Source organism: Procambarus clarkii, chromosome 19, assembly GCF_040958095.1.
Source record: "Procambarus clarkii isolate CNS0578487 chromosome 19, FALCON_Pclarkii_2.0, whole genome shotgun sequence".
In the NCBI taxonomy this organism is placed as follows: domain Eukaryota; kingdom Metazoa; phylum Arthropoda; class Malacostraca; order Decapoda; family Cambaridae; genus Procambarus; species Procambarus clarkii.
The window spans coordinates 34,715,893-34,740,337 of record NC_091168.1 but is presented as its reverse complement, the minus strand read 5'-3'; the positions used below and the strand labels follow the sequence as shown (position 1 = coordinate 34,740,337).

The following is a 24,445-nucleotide window of genomic DNA, read 5'->3' as shown; positions in this document are numbered from 1 at the left end:
TCTGGTCCACCAGGCTGTTGCTTGGAGCGGCCCGCAGGGCCACAGCCCGGCTGATCCGGAACTTCTCTTAGAAAACCGTCCAGTTTTCTCTTGAAGATGCCCACGGTTGTTCCGGCAATATTTCTTATAGTCGCTGGGAGGACGTTGAACAACCGCGGACCTGCACCTGTGGAGGTGCGACTGCACCTTGCGTGACGAGAGATGTCTCCCGGAAAGCACCAATTCGGAGCTCATTAACTGTGTAATAATTGTAAACAAAACCGCCAAAGATTGAGAAAAGATGTACAGGTTCGTAAGTACTTGCGTAACTGTTTCGTAAATCTGGCCCCTGTACATCTTTTCTCAATCTTTATTATTACACAGTTAATGAGCTCCGAAGCACCAGGAGGCTGTTTATAACAATAACAACAGTTGATTGGCAAGTTCTCATGCTTGTAAACTGTTTAATAAATGTAACCAAAGCCGTCAAAGATTGAGGAAAGATGTACACGTTCGTAAGTGCTTGCGTAAGTGCTTTCGTGAATCTGGCCCCTGGGATTATTGTGGCTTGCTGTAGGCATCAGACCTCCTCCCATACAGACCAGCCCCTGGACGTGGAGAACTTCCAGTGCGTGTCCTACAACTTGGAGGTTCTTAAGTGCAACTGGACCCTGCCTTACAACCCCGTCCAGACCGCCAGCTACAAACCTTATCTCATCTCAACTTTACACACTGAAGGGTAAGTCTCTTTTTACAAGTTCTCTAAAAGTCAGTTTACTTTCAGTAAAAGTTCTGCGTGTAAGCAGGCGATGAGTCACAATAACGTGGCTGAGGAATGTTGACCAGACCACACACACTAGAAGGTGAAGGGACGACGACGTTTCGGTCCGTCCTGGACCATTCTCAAGTCGATTGTGACTTGAAGACCATTCTCAAAATCGACTTGAGAATGGTCCAGGACAGACAGAAACGTCGTCGTCCCTTCACCTTCTAGTGTGTGGTCTGGTCAACATTCTGTGTGTGAGGTCTATACACACTGAAGGTGTGTGTTTGTTTGTTTACCTAACTGTGGTTGTCAGTGTGTTGTCTGGGAGGGAAGACGAGCTCTTGGGCTCCGTCATTCGGGCACCTACAGACCTTCTCGTCTCTATGAACGCTGAAGGGTAGGTCAGTCATGTACGTGTATGTTTGTACTATTTGTACTTACAGGATCGATTTGTTAGCTCTTGGAACCCGCCTTTCTAACCGTTAGTTGTTTAATATATTGATTCCCGACCTATTTGTTTCCTGTGTGTGTGTATTCACCTAGTTGTGTTTGCGGGGTTTGAGCTTTGTTCTTTGCTGTGTGTGTGTGTGTGTGTGTGTGTGTGTGTGTGTGTGTGTGTGTGTGTGTGTGTGTGTGTGTGTGTGTGTGTGTGTGTGTGTGTGTGTGTGTGTGTGTGTGTGTGTGTGTGTGTGTGTGTGTGTGTGTGTGTGTGTGTGTGTGTGTGTGTGTGTGTGCGTGTGTGTGTGTGTGTGTGTGTGTGTGTGTGTGTGTACTCACCTATTTGTACTCACCTATTTGTGCTTGCGGGGGTTGAGCTTTGGCTCTTTGGTCCCGCCTCTCAACCGTCAATCAACTGGTGTACAGATTCCTGAGCCTACTGGGCTCTATCATATCTACATTTAAAACTGTGTATGGAGTCAGCCTCCACCACATCACTGCCTAATGCATTCCATCTGTTAACTACTCTGACACTGAAAAAGTTCCTTCTAACGTCTCTGTGGCTCATGTGGGTACTCAGTTTCCACCTGTGTCCCCTTGTTCGCGTCCCACCAGTGTTGAATAGTTTATCCTTGTTTACCCGGTCGATTCCTCTGAGGATTTTGTACGTTGTGATCATGTCTCCCCTTACTCTTCTGTCTTCCAGTGTCGTAAGGTGCATATCCCGCAGCCTTTCCTCGTAACTCATGCCTCTTAGTTCTGGGACTAGTCTAGTGGCATACCTTTGGACTTTTTCCAGCTTCGTCTTGTGCTTGACAAGGTACGGGCTCCATGCTGGGGCCGCATACTCCAGGATTGGTCTTACATATGTGGTGTACAAGATTCTGAATGATTCCTTACACAGGTTCCTGAACGCTGTTCTGATGTTAGCCAGCCTCGCATAAGCCGCAGACGTTATTCTTTTTATGTGGGCTTCAGAAGACAGGTTTGGTGTGATATCAACTCCTAGATCTTTCTCTCTGTTCGATTCATTAAGTACTTCATCTCCTATTCTGTATCCTGTGTTTGGCCTCCTATTTCCACTGCCTAGTTTCATTACTTTGCATTTACTCGGGTTGAACTTCAACAGCCATTTGTTGGACCATTCACTCAGTCTGTCTAGGTCATCTTGTAGCCTCCTACTATCGTCCTCAGTTTCAATCCTCCTCATAATTTTTGCATCATCGGCAAACATTGAGAGAAACGATTCTATACCCTCTGGAAGATCATTTACATATATCAGAAACAGTATAGGTCCAAGGACTGACCCCTGCGGTACTCCACTCGTAACGTCTCGCCAATCTGAGACCTCACCCCTCACACTGACTCGTTGTCTCCTGTTACTTAGGTACTCCTGTATCCAACGGAGTACCTTCCCTTTCACTCCAGCCTGCATCTCCAGTTTTTTCACTAGCCTCTTGTGTGGCACTGTATCAAAGGCTTTCTGACAATCCAAAATATGCAGTCTGCCCACCCTTCTCTTTCTTGCCTGGTCGTAGAATTCAAGTAACCCTGTGAGGCAGGACCTGCCATCCCTGAATCCATGTTGATGCTGTGTTACAAAGTTCTTTCGCTCCAGGTGCTCCACTAGCTTTCTTCGCACAATCTTCTCCATCATCTTGCATGGTATGCAGGTTAGGGACACTGGCCTGTAATTCAGTGCCTCCTGTCTATCCCCTTTCTTGTATATCGGGACTACGTTAGCTGCTTTCCAAATTTCTGGCAATTCCCCTGTTGCCAGTGATTTGTTATACACTATGGAGAGTGGCAGGCATAGTTCTTCTGCTCCTTCCTTTAGTATCCAAGGGGAGATTCCATCTGGGCCTATAGCCTTTGTCACATCCAATTCTAGTAAACACTTCCTTACTTCCCCGCTGGTAATCTCAAACTCTTCCAGTGGTTCCTGGTTAGCTATTCCCTCTCTTATCTCTGGGATTTCTCCTTGCTCTAAGGTGAAGACCTCTTGGAATTTCTTATTCAGTTCCTCACACACTTCCTTGTCGTTTGTTGTGAATCCTTCTGTCCCTATCCTTAATTTCATAACCTATTCCTTTACTGTTGTTTTTCTCCTGATGTGGCTATGCAGCAATTTAGGCTGAGTCTTTGCCTTGCTTGCGATGTCATTTTCGTATTGTCTTTCTGCCTCTCTTCTCATCCTGACATATTCATTCCTGGCATTCTGGTATCTTTCTCTGCTCTCCAGTGTCCTGTTATTCCTATAGTTTCTCCATGCCCTTTTACTTTGCTGCTTAGCTAGCCTACATCTCTGATTAAACCATGGGTTTCTCATCTTCATTTCACTGTTTTCCTTTTGGACTGGGACAAACTTGTTTGCTGCGTCCTTGCATTTTTGCGTGATGTATTGCATCATATCTTGGGCCGTCTTTTCCCAGAGCTCTGTTTCCCATGCTATATCTGCTAGGCATTTTCTTATCTCCTCATAGTTTCCCTTTCGGTATGCTAACCTTTTGGTTTCGGTATCCCTCCTCGAGTTCAATAACCCTTCTTCAATCAGGTACTCAAACACCAGTACACTGTGGTCGCTCATGTGTGTGTGTGTGTGTGTGTGTGTGTGTGTGTGTGTGTGTGTGTGTGTGTGTGTGTGTGTGTGTGTGTACTCACCTAGTCACCTAGTTGTACTCACCTAGTTGTGTTTGCGGGGGTTGAGCTCTGGCTCTTTGGTCCCGCCTCTCAACCGTCAATCAACAGGTGTACAGATTCCTGAGCCTATTGGGCTCTATCATATCTACACTTGAAACTGTGTATGGAGTCAGCCTCCACCACATCACCCCCTAATGCATTCCATTTGTCAACCACTGTGACACTAAAAAAGTTCTTTCTAATATCTCTGTGGCTCATTTGGGCACTCAGTTTCAACCTGTGATTTGTGTGTGTGTGTGTGTGTGTGTGTGTGTGTGTGTGTGTGTGTGTGTGTGTGTGTGTGTGTGTGTGTGTGTGTGTGTGTGTGTGTGTGTGTGAGCCTCCTCTCTGTGTAGACAGGATCCCCTCCCCCCACTTACCGTACACTCAGTGTATCAACGCCCCACAGGTCCCAGTGTAGTGGTGACAGCGGGGGCGTGAAGGACACCTGTGATGACCTGACCACCTGCTGCTTCTGGAGGCCGCCGGAGTACCCCGCGGCGGAGCCCTTCCTCCGCGTCCTCTTCCAGGCCTCAAACTCCCTCAGTAACCAAACCTTCAACTTTACCCACCTCGTCAGGAACTATGCTGTGGGTAGGTGTACCCTCACTATGACAAGCATTGTGTGTGTGTGTGTGTGTGTGTGTGTGTGTGTGTGTGTGTGTGTAATTACCTAAGTGTAGTTACAGGATGAGAGCTACGCTCGTGGTGTCCCGTCTTCCCAGCACTCTTTGTCATATAACGCTTTGAAACTACTGACGGTCTTGGCCTCCACCACCTTCTCACTTAACTTGTTCCAACCGTCTACCACTCTATTTGCGAAGGTGAATTTTCTTATATTTCTTCGGCGTCTGTGTTTAGCTAGTTTAAATCTATGGCCTCTTGTTCTTGAAGTTCCAGGTCTCAGGAAGTCTTCCCTGTCGATTTTATCAATTCCTGTTACTGTGTGTGTGTGTGTGTGTGTGTGTGTGTGTGTGTGTGTGTGTGTGTGTGTGCGTGCACTCATCATATAATGTCTCAGCATGAACATCAATAAACACAAGTCAGGGAACCATCACTTTGCCTTTAGAACAGCTAAGTCCCAACTGGACCGGTAAATGGCAGTCGAAAAACTTTTTTTTCTCAAAAGTCACGAGTCCACTTACAATGACTCAAATATTAATCAAGAAACTCTCTACAGAAGTTAGAGTCAACAATAACCGACAAATGGCGAGTCAATAACTTGTCTTCAAAAGTTAGAGCTCAAAATGACTGATAAATCTGGCCAAATCAGGAATCTCCTTTCAAAGGTTAGAGTCGACACACACTTGAAAATATGAGAGTCCCCAAACGGCTTTAACAATATAAGTCACTACATCACGGGAGTTATCATTTGAAAATGTAATAATAACACTTATCAACTCTGATCCACACAGTAATCCCCTTCTTATCTTACTGGTAAGAAGACAGCAGATATATAAAGATCCTTAATGTAAAACTGCTCAACAGAGCAAACCACCAAGATGTTACCCCGTCCAAAACCAACAGATCAATGAACACTTCCTGCTCTTGTGTGTCCACACATCAGCTTACAGAAAACATAAAATACGCCGACGTAAATTACACACACTCTGCAACATACACAGATGTTCAACTACATAATAAATTGACAATATATAAGTATATACAAGAGAAACAAGAATAGACAACCATCGCACAGGTTGGCTGCCCTGACGTAAACATAAACACGCGCACACAGTCACACAAGGGGACACAGGTGGAAACTGAGTACCCACATGAGCCACAGAGACGTTAGAAAGAACTTTTACAGTGTCAGAGTAGTTAACAGGTGGAATGCATTAGGCAGTGATGTGGTGGAGGCTGACTCCATACACAGTTTCAAAGGTAGATATGATAGAGCCCAATAGGCTCAGGAATCTGTACACCAGTTGATTGACGGTTGAGAGGCGGGACCAAAGAGCCAGAGCTTAACCCCCGCAAACACAACTAGGTGAGTATAGGAGGGTAGACTGAGTTACATGAATGAATGATTGAGTTGAATGAATGATTGATTGAATCACCTGAATGATTGAGTTGCACGAGCCGTCCGTCAATCATGCAACTCGATCATTCAACAACAACATAATGCAATATAACACATAAGAATAATATAATAATACACTAACACACATGTACATAATGAAACTTAAATACATACAGGCATACTTTAAACACCTCAGCAGCGTAAAGGTATAGAACAAAAAATTGTATTAGAAGTAAATTAATAATTACAGATATGAGCTGAGCGTATCTTGTGTGAACTGGTAACACTGACCTATCTCACTATCATACCTCCTTGTTATGAGTGGAGTTGGACTCTACACTCTCCTCCACACACCACACTAAATGTGTGAGCTCACCTAGTTGTACTCACCTAGTTGTGCTTGCGGGGGTTGAGCTTTGGCTCTTTGGTCCCGCCTCTCAACTGTCAATCAACTGGTGTACAGATTCCTGAGCCTACTGGGCTCTATCATATCTACACTTTAAACTGTGTATGGAGTCAGCCTCCACCACATCACTGCCTAATGCATTCCATTTGTTAACTACTCTGACACTGAAAAAATTCTTTCTAACGCCTCTGTGGCTCATTTGGGTACCAAGTTTTCACCTGTGTTCCCTTGTTCGTGATCCACCCGTGCTAAAGAGTTTGTCTTGGTCAATTCCCCTGAAAATTTTGTAGGTGGTTATCATGTCTCCCCTTACTCTTCTGTTTTCCTGTCCATCAATTCACTTGAACTCTCACATAGAAGAATGTCAAAGTTAAATTCCGGGAATTGAAAACCTTGTGGTGAGAGAAATTAAAAAAAAAATTATTTACATACTCTAAAAAGAGGAAAAGTACACAAACGGATGAAAGGATATAAGAAAGAGGATAATAATTTTGGGTTAGATAATTGAACACTAAATAGAACACGAAACAATGAATATAAATTTGGTAGGTTTAGATTCAGGAAAGACTTGGGTAAATACTGGTTTGGAAACAGTATTCTTGAGTTATGAAGCAAATTGATATGTAACACAATAGACGGGGAACGCTGGGATGTTCCAAGTGTAGGTTAGACGTATGTATGAAAGTTTGGGTGGATATAAATAGGAGCGGCCTCGTATGTACCAATAGGAGCTGTTTCATAGGGGCCAATAGGAGCTGCCTCGTATGGACCAATAGGAGCTGCCTCGTATGGACCAATAGGAGCTGCCTCGTATGGGCCAATAGGAGCTGCCTCGTATGGACCAATAGGAGCTGCCTCGTATGAACCAATAGGAGCTGCCTCGTATGGACCAATAAGAGCTGCCTCGTATGGACCAATAGGAGGTGCCTCGTATGGGCCAATAGGAGCTGCCTGGTATAGGCCAATAGGAGCTGCCTCGTATGGACCAATAGGAGCTGCCTGGTATAGGCCAATAGGAGCTGCCTCGTATGGACCAATAGGAGCTGCCTGGTATGGGCCAACAGGCCTTCTACAGTTACCTCATTCATTATGTTCTAACGTTATCTCTCCCTGGCACTACACCCGTCCTCAGTGCTCCCGGACGCAGCAGAGAGCGTGGAGGCGGAGGCGGTGGCGGGGTCCCGGGAGCTAGAGGTCAGGTGGTCGCTTCCCTCGCCCATGGACGCCTTCCCTAGCGCGGGGGGCGTGGTGTTCCGGGTGGACCACCGCCTCCACGCCCACCCCGACACATGGACCACGGTAAGGGAGCACTTTCTGGCACAGTGGTTTTCGTTTTCGACTCGCAATCCCGGGTTCAGTCCCATCTTGAAAGTGAAAGGACGACGACGTTTCGGTCTGTCCTGGACCATTCTCAAGTCGATTGTGACTTGAGTCCTGGACCACAATCGATTTGAGAATGGTCCAGGACGGACCGAAACGTCGTCGTCCCTTCACTTTCTAGTGTGTGGTCAACATGGTTTATTCTCAACCACAACAGCTCATCTGTCTTAGGTAAAGGATACCTTCTCACAATGGATGCGGTTATTTAATTCTTTAAGATCTGCACAGATTCTCATGGATTTCCGGTCTGTCTTCAACACTGGTACAATTGGGGCTGCCACTCACTATGTGTAGTTGGCTCTAAGATGCCTTCTGCCACATGGCTTTCCAGGGTCGATTCTACCAGTTGCTTGTAATGGAACGCAACTATTTTTGCATTGACAAATTTAGCTGAAGTCCCACTTTTCAGGTGAATTTTTGCCACCATGCTGTTAATTGGCTTACCTGCCTCCACTGAATATTTTACTACCATATCTTCGTCACTTTTAATTAATTGTTTTAACTATCGACAATTCATCTAGGCCCGCCAAGAAAATTCCCGCCTTTTCCATGAGATCCTTACAACAAATCCTGGTCAATTTCTTTTTTATTATAGCCTACTTTTGCCGACACCTTGTCATGTACCTTAATCGGTATATTATCATAAGCACTTAATGATTTTTTACCTGCTTTTACATTTATTTGCAAGGTATCTGCCCAATCTCTAGACAATGTTGACACTGCAGCACCAGTGTCCAGTTCCAAGGGAACTAACTTCCCATTAATTACAAAATTCACCACTTGTGACTTCACCGAACATACCTTTTCTTTCACCGAATATTGTCTGCTTTCCTCACCTGCAGCTTCTTCAGACAGGTTACCTTCCTCTACTGTCTTGACCACAGTACCACTACCTCTTCTTGCATTCCCAGGGGGTCTCCTCTCCCAGGCCTTGCTATTTCTGTTCAGGTATTCTCTCCACACGTTCCTCAATTACTCTTCCTTGTCACAAAAGTTGCATATATAGTCACCAAACTTGTACTTGCTACTACTGTGCATGTACCCACAGTGTTTACATCTGGTCTGGCCCCTGTACGAACATAATTTCTTTAGTAGTAGATTTCTTACTTCCAAAAGCCATTTCCAGGTTCAAAATCTTTTCTAGCACTGTCCATGAAGTCATCGAATGTAGATCCACGTTTTCTGCCACCAGGTTAGGGAAAAATATCTCATTTTCTACTGCCATGAACAACTGGTCCCTCACCCGCCCGTCAAACTGTGCTCCAAAGTTGCAGTGGTTAGCCAACGCCTTCAATTCTGCATATAAATCCTATATTGATTCATGCTGTTTTTTCGTCTTCTTCTGGAAATCCCTCAAACTCCTGTGATATGAAGGTTTCACTACATAATGACGTTGCAGCAGGGTAATCAGGTCTTCATAGGTCTTCGTGTGGAGTAGCTCTGGCTCACACAAGTTACCCAAGACACTGTATACTTCTGTACCCAGTGAAACTAAAAGTACCGCTTTCTTGTTGGCGTCCTCCTTAATCTCACGGTACTGGAAGTTTGCTTCCAGCAGGCTGAGCCACAGATGCAACGAGATCTTGGTGGCATTAACCGGCTCCACTGAGATGAGTGCTGGGGTAGCCATGGGCACACGGTGGGTTGCACAACTCACTGATGTGCAACTCTCCTTCTGCCTTCATATTTACATATTGTTTATGTAAAATTACAATTTTCCCGCCCATCGGCACGACGTACTCTGCTCTCTCCTGGTGCTCACACCTCGTCTTGTACCCGGGCTCTCTGCCTTAGGTGTTTAATAATCTTCGTCGCCACTGTTACGTTTAGAAGAGAAACAATCCTCGTAGACACGTGGTTTATTCTCAACCCCAACACATCTGGGGCCAGATTCACGAAAGCACTTACGCAAACACTTACGAACGTATACATCTTTCCTCAATCTTTGACGGCTTTGGTTACATTTATTAAACAGTTTACAAGCATGAAAACTTCCCATTCAACTATTGTTATTGTTCTAAATAGCCTCCTGGTGCTTCAGAGCTCATTAACTGTTTAATAATTGTAAACAAAGCCGCCAAAGATTGAGAAAAGATGTACAGGTTCGTAAGTGTTTGCGTAAGTGCTTTCGTGAATCTGGCCCCTGAACAGTAACGGTTGAGCATATTTCCACCCCCCCCCCCCCCTTTCTTACTCAGTGTAGTAAATATCTATCCGGGAGTTAGCGAACTGTTGTGGGTTGTATCCTAGAGAAGGTCAGTAGTTGACCTGGAAGAGGGGAGGGGGAGATGGGGACCTTAAAGCTAACTACCTTGCGATGGTTACAGTCTTCCTGTCCCCCAACAATGGGAATTATCATTGTGGTTGACAATTCACCAAGCCACGGGAGGGGGGGGGGGCAGTACAGCTGCAGCATACACCCACAGGGGATTGAAAATTAAAAAATACAATATTTATGTTAATTTCTGACAACAAATTTTGTATACTGATGTGATCACATCAGTCTAACCTAACCTTACCCAATCTTACATGGGTTTAACCTAACCTTACCCAATCTTACATAGGTTTAACCTAACCTTACCCAACCTTACATAGGTTTAACCTAACCTTACCCAACCTTACACTAAACTTAACCAAGCCTAACTTAACTTACACTAGGCATAACCAGACCTAATCTAAACTTACTCTAGAAAACCTACCCTAACTTGACCTTATGCTAGACTTAACTCAGCTATGCATAAACTATAACCTAACAATGCGTCAACCCACAATATATAATATTTATTCATATTTGATATAAAAACAATTATTATTCCATGTGAAAGATTAATGTCAGTTGGTTCTTTGCTTCGTAAGTCAAATATTGACTTGCTTAAAGCTACATAAGTCTGTATTGTTTTAATATTTGGGATGGAGGATGTGTTGTTTAATTTTGTTCTCTGCTAATCCACAGGGTGCCATAGGGTGCCACGAGTAACTGTATTGTGTGTCCCACAGGCTGCCACGGGGAAGTGTAAGAATTCCAACTTGGTGTCTGTGGAGGTGAAGTACTGGTGGCAGGAGTACGAGGTGCGCGTCCGGCTTCGGTCTGGGGCTGCTAACTTCACCTTGGACGACGACGGCTGGTGGTCTGATTGGTCAGCTGTGGCTGTTGTCACCCCTCCTGCAGGTGACTCTGTGGTCCTGTGTACTCTGTTGCTGTTGTCACCCCTCCTGCAGGTGACTCTGTGGTCCTGTGTACTCTGTTGCTGTTGTCACCCCTCCTGCAGGTGACTCTGTGGTCCTGTGTACTCTGTTGCTGTTGTCACCCCTCCTGCAGGTGACTCTGTGGTCCTGTGTACTCTGTTGCTGTTGTCACCCCTCCTGCAGGTGACTCTGTGGTCCTGTGTACTCTGTTGCTGTTGTCACCCCTCCTGCAGGTGACTCTGTGGTCCTGTGTACTCTGTTGCTGTTGTCACCCCTCCTGCAGGTGGTTCTGTGGTCCTGTGTACTCTGTTGCTGTTGTCACCCCTCCTGCAGGTGACTCTGTGGTCCTGTGTACTCTGTTGCTGTTGTCATCCCTCCTGCAGGTGACTCTGTTGCTGTTGTCACCCCTCCTGCAGGTCACTGTGGTCCTGTGTACTCTGTTGCTGTTGTCACCCCTCCTGTAGGTGGCTCTGTTGTTACAGTGTACTCTGTTGTTGTTGTCACCCCCTCCTGTAGGTGGCTCTGTTGTTACAGTGTACTCTGTTGCTGTCCTGTGTACTATTACTATCCTGTGTACTACTATTTTCTGTGGTGTGCTGTACAGTAGTGTGGTTGGGAGTATTGCTGACAGCTGTGGGCTAGGCTACCGTGTACTTTAGTGGCTAGTATACTGCGGTTGATGTTGGAGTAGCCTACTGTGGTGTACTGCAGAGTACTGTAGCGTACTGCACCGTACGGTACTCATTAGCATATATATCAACATATGACGTGACTGCCGTATTCATGTCTGCAACACAATAACATTGACCTGTGTTGCACACGTTTCAGAGCCCGAGGAGGCCCCGGCAGTAGGTCCTGGCACCTTCAGGATCGCCAGAAACACTCCAGAGTACCGTGACCTGACCCTCTCCTGGCGACCTCTTCCAACACTCCTCCATAATGGTCCAGGTTTCTCCTACCTCGTCACCGCCACCATCTACCCCGGAGGGTAGGCCTTCCACGCCAGTTGCCTCGGTTTTAGCTTTTATTGCATTTTTAAGCTAGGACCTAATTCACTCTGCTTCATATTCCCCAAAATGCCGGCAATGAAATTTGGATCTAGAGTTACCCTTTAAAATTTCGTTTTCTTTTTATGATAATGAGAGAAAATGCGTAGTTAGTAGGGTTAACTAAAACAAATATAAACTTGAACTTTTGTTATATAGATAAATATTCTTGTGTTATGATGCTCCCATCTCCAAAATTCCATTAAATAACGAATTATTATGTATGATCACATTATCTTTCTAATTAATAATCGCGACAGATATATCAGTTCTTGATAATTTAGAAATCAATAAGCAGATAATAATTTTTATTTTTTTATGATAAACATCAATTGTAGTCAATCGAAAGGCAGGTGTGGATATACCAGGACAGGTGTGGCCGTACCAGGACAGGTGTGGCCGTACCAGGACAGGTGTGGCCGTACCAGGACAGGTGTGGCCGTACCAGGACAGGTGTGGCCGTACCAGAACAGGTGTGGCTGCCCTGTGGAACACCAATGTTTATGGGTAGGGTGGGAGAAATGGAATTATCCACAGAAACATACTGGAGCCTGTCAGTAAGGCAAGACTGAAGGTATTGGAGGGAGTGACCTCTGATTCCATAATGATGTAATTTAAGAAGAAGGTTTCGGTGGTTGAGTGTCAAAAGCCTTACGTAGGTCAACAAGTAACCCAACAGGGAACTCATTTTTATCAAGTGCTATATATGTATCAAGTTAATCATACTAATAAGTGCATCGTTAGTGCTTTCTTTGAGTCTGAAACCATAGTGAAAAAAGCTAAGTATATTGTGTTTGTCTAGATAAGAGTAAAGCTGCTTATAGATTAGTTTTTCAAATATTTTTGACTAGTTTGGCAGAACTGATTTAGGTCTGAAGTTGTTGACATCAGTGAGATCACCACATTTATGGACTTGGGATACTCTCGTTTTTTTTAGAATATCTGGAAAGGTTTGGAGTTCAAGTGACTTGTTGTAGAGCAACGCAATGGCAGGAACTAGAATGTTGTTGTTGTTTAAGATTTAGCTACTCAGAACGAAATGTCCATGTAGCACGGGCTATGGTGAGCCCGTAAATGGAGCTAGAAATCTGGAGGCGTTTTTGTAGGTGTGGCTGTACCAGGACACATGTGGCTGTACCAGGACAGGTGTGACTGTACCAGGACACATGTGGCTGTACCAGGACAGGTGTGGTTGTGCCAGGACAGGTGTGGCTGTACCAGGACACATGTGGCTGTACCAGGACATGTGTGGCTGTACCAGGACAGGTGTGGCTGTACCAGGACACATGTGGCTGTACCAGGACAGGTGTGACTGTACCAGGACAGGTGTGGTTGTGCCAGGACATGTGTGGCTGTACCAGGACATGTGTGGCTGTACCAGGACATGTGTGGCTGTACCAGGACATGTGTGGCTGTACCAGGATATGTGTGGCTGTACCAGGACACATGTGGCTGTACCAGGACACATGTGGTTGTACCAGGACACATGTGGTTGTACCAGGACAGGTGTGGCTGTACCAGGACACATGTGGCTGTACCAGGACAGGTGTGGCTGTACCAGGACATGTGTGGCTGTACCAGGACAGGTGTGACTGTACCAGGACACATGTGGCTGTACCAGGACATGTGTGGCTGTACCAGGACAGGTGTGGCTGTACCAGGACACATGTGGCTGTACCAGGACATGTGTGGCTGTACCAGAACAGGTGTGGCTGTACCAGGACACATGTGGTTGTGCCAGGACAGGTGTGGCTGTACCAGGACATGTGTGGCTGTACCAGAACAGGTGTGACTGTACCAGGACACATGTGGTTGTGCCAGGACAGGTGTGGAGGTATAACTAACAGTTGTGGTTGTTGCAGGGCGTCAGTGGCAACTGTGAACGTGACGGAGCCCTACGCTACCTTCACCAACCTGTCCACCAGCCTTCCTTACAGGTCAGTCCTCACCAGCCTTCCCTATAGATCAGACTTCTAACAATGTAATGGTATTACAGGCTGGAGGTGGTAGTGGTACAGGCTGCAGGAGGTAGCTGTAACAAACAATGTGTTACAGGCTGGAGGTGGTAGTGGTACAGGCTGCAGGAGGTAGCTGTAACAAACAATGTGTTACAGGCTGGAGGTGGTGTCCCAGAACAGCGAGGGCAGGAGCCAGGAAGGGTCGTGGGTGGTGGTGGGGGCGGACAACGACCTGCCGGACGACCCCGTCCTGCCCGTCGTCGTCCTCCACAGACAACAACAGTATGAACTCAGGTACGCCTCTTTTCTGACGTTAATTTGAACAATAAAGGAATTATCATGGTAACAAGGAAAGTTTTAATTTTCGAACCCAAGACGAGTTATTATTTCCATATATGTCTTTAATTAAGAGCCTGGGGGCTGGGATTAATCAAGAATTTATGCAACCAATTGCGAAACCTGTGCATCTTTCCTGAGTCCTGCCAGTTTTGTATTCATTAAAATAGTTTGTGGGCTTCAAGGCAAGGTTATTATTGTTGTAAACAACCTCGTAGTGCTTCAGCGCTTATAAACTGTTTAATGAATGTAAACACAGCCGCCATAACTGAGAAAAGATATATAGGTTTTGTAAATAGATGGGTAAATGTAAATGTGATTGGTGAATTCTGGGCCTGGAATCAGAGACCCGCGCCTGCCTAGGCTGCACACAGCATGGTTCTATTGAGCCGTTGTGGAGTCCGCCTCATCGCGCCAAGATCGTCTACATTTATTTATTTATTTATTTATTTATATACCAGAAGGTACATTGGGATTGTGAGGATACACAGCATAGTAATTACAGTCTTGTAAAGCCACTAGTACGCGCAGCGTTTCGGGCAGGTCCTTAATCTAAGAAAATTTTAAGTAGGTAAATACTTGCAAAATTTATAAAAAAAAATGGTAAGTTACAAAGCAAGAAAAAAAAATAAAAGATGAGAGAAAATTGAAGGTATATTAAGCACATAGGAAGCTCAGATTGATTGCAATGACAGCTTGAATGGTAGTTTAACAAAACTTAGCAGGCACAATACAGCATATGGCTAGCAAATAAAAGAAGACAGCAATGAACACAATGATAAAGTTGTTTGGGTTAAGTACATAAAGGTTGGGAGATTGGGTAACACTAGATACAGAGCAAATTTAAAGCTCAGTGTAGGAAACTAAGAAGATGAAATTAGGTACTTTTTGTTTTTGTTTTTAAATGAGGCAAAAGTTTGACAGTTTTTCAATTCATTAGGGAGTGAGTTCCATAGACTAGGTCCCTTAATTTGCATAGAGTGTTTACACAGATTAAGTTTGACTCTGGGGATATCAAGGAGATATTTATTTTTGGTGTGGTGATAATGGGTCCTATTACATCTGTCCAGGGAGAGTTTCAGAGCATGGTTTCCTTTTAAGAACAGGGTTTTGTAAATGTAGTTGACACAAGAGAATGTGTGGAGAGAGTTAATATTTAGCAAGTTTAGGGATTTAAACAAGGGAGCTGAGTGTTGTCTGACAGCAGAGTTTGTTATTATTCTGATAGCACATTTTTGCTGTGTGATGATGGGCTTAAGGTGGTTTGCAGTGGTAGACCCCCATGCACAGATACCATAATTAAGATAGGGGTAGATTAGTGCATAATATACTGAGAGGAGAGCAGAGTTAGGACCATAATATCTTATTTTAGAGAGTATACCAACGGTTTTAGATCATGGATCACATTAGCGTGATTTAATTGTGTACTTGGCAGGCATGTTTGGTGGAGGAAGCCATTACTGTGTAATTACCTAAGTAATTATCTAAGTGTAGTTACAGGATGAGAGCTAAGCTCGTGGTGTCCCGTCTTCCCAGTGTGTGTGTGTGTGTGTACTCACCTAGTTGTGCTTGCGGGGGTTGAGCTTTGGCTCTTTGGTCCCGCCTCTCAACTGTCAATCAACTGGTGTACAGATTCCTGAGCCTACTGGGCTCTATCATATCTACATTTAAAACTGTGTATGGAGTCAGCCTCCACCACATCACTGCCTAATGCATTCCATTTGTTAACTACTCTGACACTGAAAAAATTCTTTTTAATGTCTCTGTGGCTCATTTGGGTACTAAGTTCCCAGCTGTGTTCCCTTCTTCGTGTTCAACTCCTTGCTAAATAGTTTGTCTTTGTCCATCCTGTCAATTCCTCTGAGAATTTTGTAGGAGGTGATCATGTCTCCCCCTTACTCTTCTGTCTTCCAGGGACGTGAGGTTAGCTCCCGTAGCCTTTCATCGTAGCTCATACCTCTCAGTTCTGGGACTAGTCTGGTGGCATACCTCTGAATCTTCTCTAACTTTGCCTTGTGTTTAACTTAATATGGGATCCTGGCTGGAGCTGCATACTCCAGGATTGGTCTGACGTAAGTGGTATACAAAGTCCTGAATGATTCCTTACACAAGTTTCAAAAGGGAGTTCTTATATTGGCCAATCTAGCATATGCCACTGATGATATCCTTTTGATGTGGGCTTCTGGGGACAGGTTCGGTGTGATATCAACCCCCAGATCTTTCTCTCTATTTGACTCTTGCAGGATTTCACCTCCCAGATGGTACCTTGTGTTCAGCCTTCTGCTCCCTTCGCCTAATTTCATTAATTTACACTTTCTTCGGTTAAACTTTAATAGCCATTTTCTAGACCATTCCTCTAGTTTGTCCAGGTCGTCCGTAGTCTCTTTCTATCTTCATCTGTCTGGAGTCTTCTCATAATTCAAACATTGAGAGGAATGAGTCCAATCCTTCTGGAAGATCATTTACATATATCAGAAACAGGATGGGTCCAAGTACAGAGCCCTGTGGGACCCCGCTGGTGATATCTCTCCACTCTGATGTCTCCCCCCTCACCGTTACTCGCTGTTTCCTGTTGCTTAGATACTCCCTTATCCACTAGAGCACCTTACCTTTTACTCCTGCCTGTTGCTCCAACCTTTGCAACAGCCTTTTATTGGGTACTATGTCAAAGGCTTTCTGACAGTCTAAGAAAATGCAGTCTGCCCACCCTTTTCTTTCTTGCCTAAATTTTGTCGCCTGATCATAGAATTCTGTTAAGCCTGTCAGACACGATTTACCATCCCTTAACCCATGTTCGTGGTATGTTACAAAGCTATTTCCCTCCAGATGTTCTACAAGCCTTTTCCTCACGATCTTCTCCATCTCCTTGCATGGAGTACAAGTTAGGAAAACTGGCCTGTAGTTCAGCGCCTCTTGCCTGTCACTCTTCTTGTATATTGCGACTACGTTAGCTGTCTTCCAGCTTTCTGGCAGGTCTTCTTTTTCCAGTGACCTGTTATACACCATAGAGAGTGGCACACTTAGTGCTTCTACACCCTCTTTTAGTATCCATGGTGAGATTTTGTCAGGCCCACCAGCCTTTGTCACATTCAGCTCCAACAGATTCCTTTTGACCTCATCACTGGTGAACTCAAATTCCTCCACGGTTGCTTGGTTTCTCATCTCCTCTCTTAGTACAGGGGCTTCTTCTTGCTCTATTGTGAAGACGTCCTGAAATCTCTTGTTGAGTTGTCCACACTTTGTCGTTCTCCCTGTATACGTTCACCCCTTTTCTCAGTTTCATCACTTGTTCCTTCACTGATGTTTTCCTCCTGATGTGGCTGTGGAGCAGTTTTGGTTGGGTCTTGGCTTTACTCGCGATGTCATTTTCATACTGCCTCTCTGCTTCTCTCCTCACTCTGAGGTACTCATTTCTGGCCCTCTGGTATCTTTCCCTGCTCTCTGGTGTTCTGTTGTTCCTGTAGTTTCATCATGTTCTTGTACTCAGTTGCTTCGCTACTTTACATTCCTGACTGAACCATGGTTTCTTCTGTTGCTTTTCGTTATCTCCTTTTGGGCCCTGATAAACCTGTTTGCAACTTCCTGACACTTCTAGGTGACATAGTTCATCATATCTTGTACAGTCTTTTCTGAGTTCTGTTTCCTATGGTATTCCCATTAGGAAATTCCTCATCTTGTCATATTTTCTTCTTCATAACTTAGCCTTTTCCTTTCCGATCCCTTCCTTGGATATGTTACCCCAAGATATCCTTTTGGTATATTTCTGTATTTCCTTACATATTGCAGTTTGATCTTTACTAGAATGTCCTCATTGGTGGCCGCCTTCCTGAATGCTACCTTCATCAATCGGTTTTTGTCTTTGTTGTAATGGCCAAGCCGGAAACCCTTCTTTATTCATTTCTCAGCCCCTTCCATTTGTATCTCCTTCAGTATTCCTGACACTACAGCTTTGTCCTTAGCCTTCCACTCTTCCTGCCTGGAACCTTCTTGTACCTTAATACCCACCACGACTACAGCTCTTTTCCTTTCCATTAGCTGACTTGTGCATCTTGCTGCTGCCCATGAAGTTACTGTTTTCATTGCAACTTCCTTGACTGTGGACATGGCTTCTGGGCTCTTCCTCAGCATTTCAGGAAAGGTGGCACCCTTTGTAGAGGTCCCCTGCCATTGCTATATTCCCTGCTACCTGGGGGTTGGTTGCCTGGGCCTGAGTCCGTGGAGGGCTTTTTGTTTTAGGCTTTTTATCCCCTGCGCTTCACTTAGTTCCATCTGTAGTTTAATTAGGGTTCTCCTCATGTCTTTCAATTCCCCAATGATTTCCCTCAATGCACGAGCGATCATCTCCATGTGTGTCTCGCCCTGTCCCTCTCCTACACCTGTGTTCTGTTGTCCTACCATCACGCTTGATCACTTTTTTTGGTATGAAGGGTTAGTGTTAGACTACAAGGATCAGAGAGGTGAAGAGAGAGTGAGGAGGGAGATAGAGAGAGAGAGAGAGAGGGATGGTAAGGGGGAATGCAGAGGGAGAGGAAGATATAAGGGGAAGGTGGAGGGAGATGAGAGATGAGAGGGGAAGGGAGATTGGTGGGTGCAGGGAGGGGTGAGGGGAAGAGAGTACGAGATGGAGGACATAGACAGAGAAGAGCTGGGGAGAGAAAAGGGAGAGGGAGAGAGAAATGAGGGGACTTATACAGTTCTGTGGCGCTGTGATAAAACACTCACCCGGCACTTCGTGTATGCTTTGGTCTGGGTTCGTATCCTGGCCGAGGAGGATTGACCGGGTGCCAATCCTTAACTGTAGCCTCTGTTCACCCAGCAGTGAATGGGTACCTGGTTATTAAACGATTTGGCGGGTCGTATTCCGGGGAAACTTAGGATTTGGATAAAAACTTAGGATATTTTGATTTTTTTTTTTAATTTGAATTTGATTGAGGACTTGCCCGAGACGCTGTGCGTGCTGGTGGCTGTACAAGAATGTAACAACTCTTGTATACATAAATAACTAAAAATCAATAAATGAGAGAATGAGGATACACAGGGGGAGGGAAGGAGGGTCAGTATTGGAGGGTGAAGGAGACGAACTTGTTGTGGTTGGCTGTATGTGGAGGGTGTGTGTGCTCACCTAGTTGTGCTTGCGGGGGTTGAGCTCTGGCTCTTTGGTCCCGCCTCTCAACCGTCAATCAACAGGTGTACAGGTTCCTGAACCTATTGGGCTCTATCATATCTACACTTGAAACTGTGTATGGAGTCAGCCTCCACCACATCACTTCCTAATGCATTCCATTTGTCAACCACTCTGACACTAAAAAAGTTCTTTCTAATATCTCTGTGGCTCATTTGGGCACTCTGTTTCCACCTGTGTCCCCTTGTGCGTGTTCCCCTTGTGTAAAATAGCCTGTCTTTATCTACCCTATCACTTCCCTTCAGAATCTTGAATGTGGTGATCATGTCCCCCCTAACTCTTCTGTCTTCCAGCGAAGTGAGGTTTAATTCCCGTAGTCTCTCCTCGTAGCTCATACCTATCGGCTCGGGTACTAGTCTGGTGGTAAACCTTTCAACCTTTTCCAGTTTAGTCTTATCCTTGACTAGATATGGACTCCATGCTGGGGCTGCATACTCCAGGATTGGCCTGACATATGTGGTATACAAAGTTCTGAATGATTCTTTACACAAGTTTCTGAATGCCGTTCGTATGTTGGCCAGCCTGGCATATGCCGCTGATGTTATCCGCTTGATATGTGCTGCAGGAGACAGGTCTGGCATGATATCAACCCCCAAGTCTTTTTCTTTCTCTGGCTCCTGAAGAATTTCCTCTCCCAGATGATACTTTGTATCTGGCCTCCTGCTCCCTACACCTATCTTCATTACATTACATTTGGTTGGGTTAAACTCTAACAACCATGTGTGTGTGTGCATGTGTGTGTACAGCCAACTAACTTGGGTGTACTATCCACAGGTGGAGCAGCAGTGACAACACCTCGACGTACACCGTGTACGTGTGTATGGACGGCCTAGATACCAAGCTGCCCTGTAAGGTGAGCGCCACCTCGCGCTCAAACCACTAATATACCATACGGTATTGAGCGCCCAGTACCCCAGCTGTAACACCCATGACCTCCCCCCCCCCTTAGAGTTCACACCCAGGGAAGCCTTCTCCAAGAGGTCAGCCCAGATGACCTCCGGATTATCTTGTATGTTGATTAAAAAATTCCTGGGTTAGTCTTAGTCAGCATAGTTTCAAGTATGTAATATTTCATGATACTCTTGTCAAACATTGCAAGGGAATTAGACTCCAGATTCTTATGTGTAAACATCCTTGGATCTCCCCCTTTTGGCCAGGTCAGAGGTCGGTCACACACGTAATTAATAACTCCTCTCTTGAAGAGTGTATGGTGAATGTCAAACAAGCTTAATTGAAATATTTTTTAAGTGTTTGTGCACATGTGGCCCGACCCCCCCTAGCATTTCTGATCTAGGTAGCAACAGTAAATCTCCCCTCCCCCCTTTTGGGGTATATATATTGGTCCTGTAGAGATTTAGGAGGAGAGTGCGGGACACCAGGATCGAGAGCGGGTCTGTGAAGAACATCTCAGCCAGGGAGAGACAGAGGTCTTAAGGTAATGTGTGTGATCTCTGAGGTTTTGTTCCATGTCCAAATTTCTTAAATTTTTGCCAGTGTTAGAGTAGGATTTATAAGTGGTGATTGACATAATTTTGTTCTCAATAAACTCATGTTAAATTTCCCGTCTGTGTCAATTGTTGAATCCTCTTAGCCTTTTGGATATAGTGGCTGACAACCCTCTCATAATTAATAACAGTCATAGAAAGTACTCTCCAAGTCAAGCAATGTTTCTTGCCTCGTTGCTTGATATAGTCTCAATGGTCAAGGCAGATGGTGGCAGCGTATTTAATCCTGTGTAGCATTTCCTTGTTTGGCAGTGTACCTTTGGTTCCGGTGTAACCATCATATGTCAGCTCATATTACAGTGCTCAATAACAGTGTTACCAAGTGCACCTTAGGAAGTGATACTCAGGATAAGTAGTGTTTACACATTATTAGTTTAGTATCCATTATAGTGGTGTTCCATTATAGTGGTGTTCCATTATAGTGGTGTTCCATTATAGTGGTGTTCCATTATAGTGGTGTTCCATTATAGTGGTGTTCCATTATAGTGGTGTTCCATTATAGTGGTGTTCCATTATAGTGGCGTTACACCCCCACTGTGCTCTACAGTTCTGCGGCTGAGTGCACAATACCCCAACTCACTATATGTAGTGGAACTGGTCTCTGTGTGGAGGAGAGATGGACATGTATATGTCCTGCTTGCTACTTACTGTAAACACTGTACTGAGTAAATATATGAAACAGTAAATATATCGTTGGACATTTGCCTCAAATGTTGGAGACGGGCCTCGCACATTGGACACCTGCCTTCCACTAACCTGTACTGACCTACTGTGTCCACCCCCTGGCAGGCTGACCTGTACTGACCTAATGTGTCCACCCCCTGCAGGCCGACCTGTACTGGCTGACAGTGGGCGGGGTGACAGCCATCAACATCACTCTGGAGGAGTTTAACCTGACGGTGGTGGAGGACACGGGCGTGAGGTTTGCCGTGTCTACGGAGCGTGGGACGAACGTGTCCAGCGGGATGTCCTGGGACACTTACTCTGCCGTGTCCAGCGGTGTGTCCTGGGACACTTACTCTGCCGTGTCCAGCGGTGTGTCCTGGGACACTTACTCTGCCGTGTCCAGCGGTGTGTCCTGGGACACTTACTCTGCCGTGTCCAGCGGGATGTCCTGGGACAGGTGTTCCACCCCCAGGGCCTACACCACCGCCCACCGCCCGCCCACCCTCACATCCCCCGTAGATGTGTAAATATAAAAACTTCTAATTATTAATAATGTTTATAACTGGTTTACAGTGTTTAACAATTTGGTTTGATAACGTTATGACATAGTGATGGTTCTCGTGTATGCGGTATACCTTCCCTGTGTATGGTATACCTTCCCTGTGTATGGTATACCTTCCCTGTGTATGGTATACCTTCCCTGTGTATGGTATACCTGTACAAGAGCAATAGAGAGGGGGGGGGTAGGGAAGGGTCCGTGGGAATGTGTGTGTGTGTTTTGTTATTATTTTCTACCACAGACGTGGCCACACATTTACAATGCTAACCAGCATATTTACATTTTCTTCTGTCCTCCATGGACAGGCTGAGAGATCTGTTATACATATAGTTCAGTGATTTATTGAACAATCTGTGATTGATTGTAGGGCTTTTAAAATGCTCTTCTAACCTAGAAACATAAATATACATATTTACTATATAAACGGTGTTCAAGGCGTCTTTTTTTACATAGTGTCATTAATGTGCGTTTACAAAGGTGAAATGCAGTTCTGGCCAGCATCCACATATCCTATATACACATGCATTTATGTCTCGTACTTTGACAGGGTAAGATAGCTGCTATCATGTTGCTGCTATCATGTTGCTGCTATCATGTTGCTGCTATCATGTTGCTGCTATCTTAACTAGCATGTTGTTAAGGACTTAACCGCTGACGGTGATTAAGATGCTTTTACAAGCTCAGGTTATAGTTACATCACAAACATTGTATACCAGATGTATTACATAATTAATCTTGGGTACAAGTCCAATATATCATCAAGTGTTCCAGTATTCAGATAGTATTTACAGAGTTCAGCATACCTTAGCCCAGGGGGGGGGGGTGAAAGTCAGTCAATATGGGACATTCTACAATATAATGTTCAATTAGGGAGTAAGGGTTTTCTCTTTCACAAAGTTGACACATGGTGTATTGGACACTTTCACAAAGTTGACACCTGGTGTATTGGACACTTTCACAAAGTTGACACCTGGTGTATTGGACACTTTCACAAAGTTGACACCTGGTGTATTGGACACTTTCACAAAGTTGACACCTGGTGTATTGGACACTTTCCCAAAGTTGACACCTGGTGTATTGGACACTTTCCCAAAGTTGACACCTGGTGTATTGGACACTTTCACAAAGTTTCATATCAAGTTTCACAAACACCCAAATCAATTTTCACTACTGGTTTTCTACAGACTGTCTTTGCAAGCAAATCAACAGTGCCATGCCTTGAGATGCCAACATGTGATGGTATCCATAGGAATTGAATTTCAAATATGTCTTCCTTAGCAGCTAAAACATTCATTGACAGGTCTGAGACGACAGCTAGAGTCCAGTGGACGCTGGAGTGTGATGACTGGGCCGGGGTGGTGGAGTACCTAGAGGTCACCTATTGTCTCGGTCACCACAACCTCTCCCAAGACTGTCACGGTGAGTCCACCACTATATAGGCTCTGTAGCGCCCTTGTCCCGCCACCAGTATTATGGCGCCACGGGCACGTCACGCCTCAGCCTCGCCGTATGTCAAAGATAACATGTTATTTGCGTTAGGTTAAGTCTGGTGAGGTGAGGTTAGGTCAGATTAGGTCAAGTTAGGTTAGGTTAAGTTAGGGTTTGGTCAGGTAGGTTAGGTTGGGTTAAGTTAGGGTTCGGTCAGGTAGGTTTGGTTAGGTTTCATAAGGTTAGGTTTGGTTATATTGGGTTGGTTTGGTGCGTTTATAGAATAGGGATCAAATTATGGGTTACATGCTATCCAGAAGTCTTAGATGCTATCTGGGTAGATAGCATTACTATCGTCTCGACGAGGTGAGGAACGCTGAGGGAAGTGAGTAATTGAACCATCGCTGACATCACCGGATGTGGGGGAACACCACGTGACTCATATTTACATCCACCCAGACTGATCCATATATATACCTGTCTAACCTACGCTTGAAACAATCCACAGCTCCCGGGGGGTCAATTATGTCACCCCGATAGCTATAGAGTTCCATAAATCAACCCCCCCCCCCCCCTGTTTCCAAACCGGTATTTACCCAGAGCTTTCCTGACGCTGAACTTACCCCAGTTTATAGTCATAGTAAATGAACAAATTCACAAAGGGCTGTGACGAGGATTCGAACTTACGTCCCAGAGGATCCCAGACGCTACGATTTGTTCATTTGATGCTTCACGCGTGATTTCTGTGGGTTATAGTCGATTGATTGATGAAGATTAAGCCACCCAAAAGGTGGCACGGGCATGAATAGCCCGTAAGTGGTGGCCCTTTTGAGCCATTACCAGTATCAAGAGCTGATTCTGGAGATCTGTGGAGGTGCGACTGCACCCTGCGTGACGGGAGATGTTGT

At 45.1% G+C, this 24,445-nt stretch overlaps 1 protein-coding gene across 2 annotated transcripts in view; it reads left to right on the top strand.

Annotated features, from left to right (window-relative positions):
- Positions 1–24,445, top strand: part of LOC123757466 (uncharacterized) — a 68,523-nt gene that overhangs the window by 19,634 nt on the left and 24,444 nt on the right. For both annotated transcript variants that reach the window (XM_069327274.1, XM_045741111.2), the window contains exons 5-14: positions 580–718; positions 4,272–4,456; positions 7,424–7,590; positions 10,669–10,840; positions 11,686–11,845; positions 13,766–13,840; positions 14,018–14,155; positions 20,154–20,232; positions 21,712–22,073; positions 23,410–23,528. In XM_069327274.1, coding sequence (XP_069183375.1) covers positions 580–718; positions 4,272–4,456; positions 7,424–7,590; positions 10,669–10,840; positions 11,686–11,845; positions 13,766–13,840; positions 14,018–14,155; positions 20,154–20,232; positions 21,712–22,073; positions 23,410–23,528 — 1,596 coding nt within the window. The remainder of the gene's footprint in view (positions 1–579; positions 719–4,271; positions 4,457–7,423; positions 7,591–10,668; positions 10,841–11,685; positions 11,846–13,765; positions 13,841–14,017; positions 14,156–20,153; positions 20,233–21,711; positions 22,074–23,409; positions 23,529–24,445) is intronic.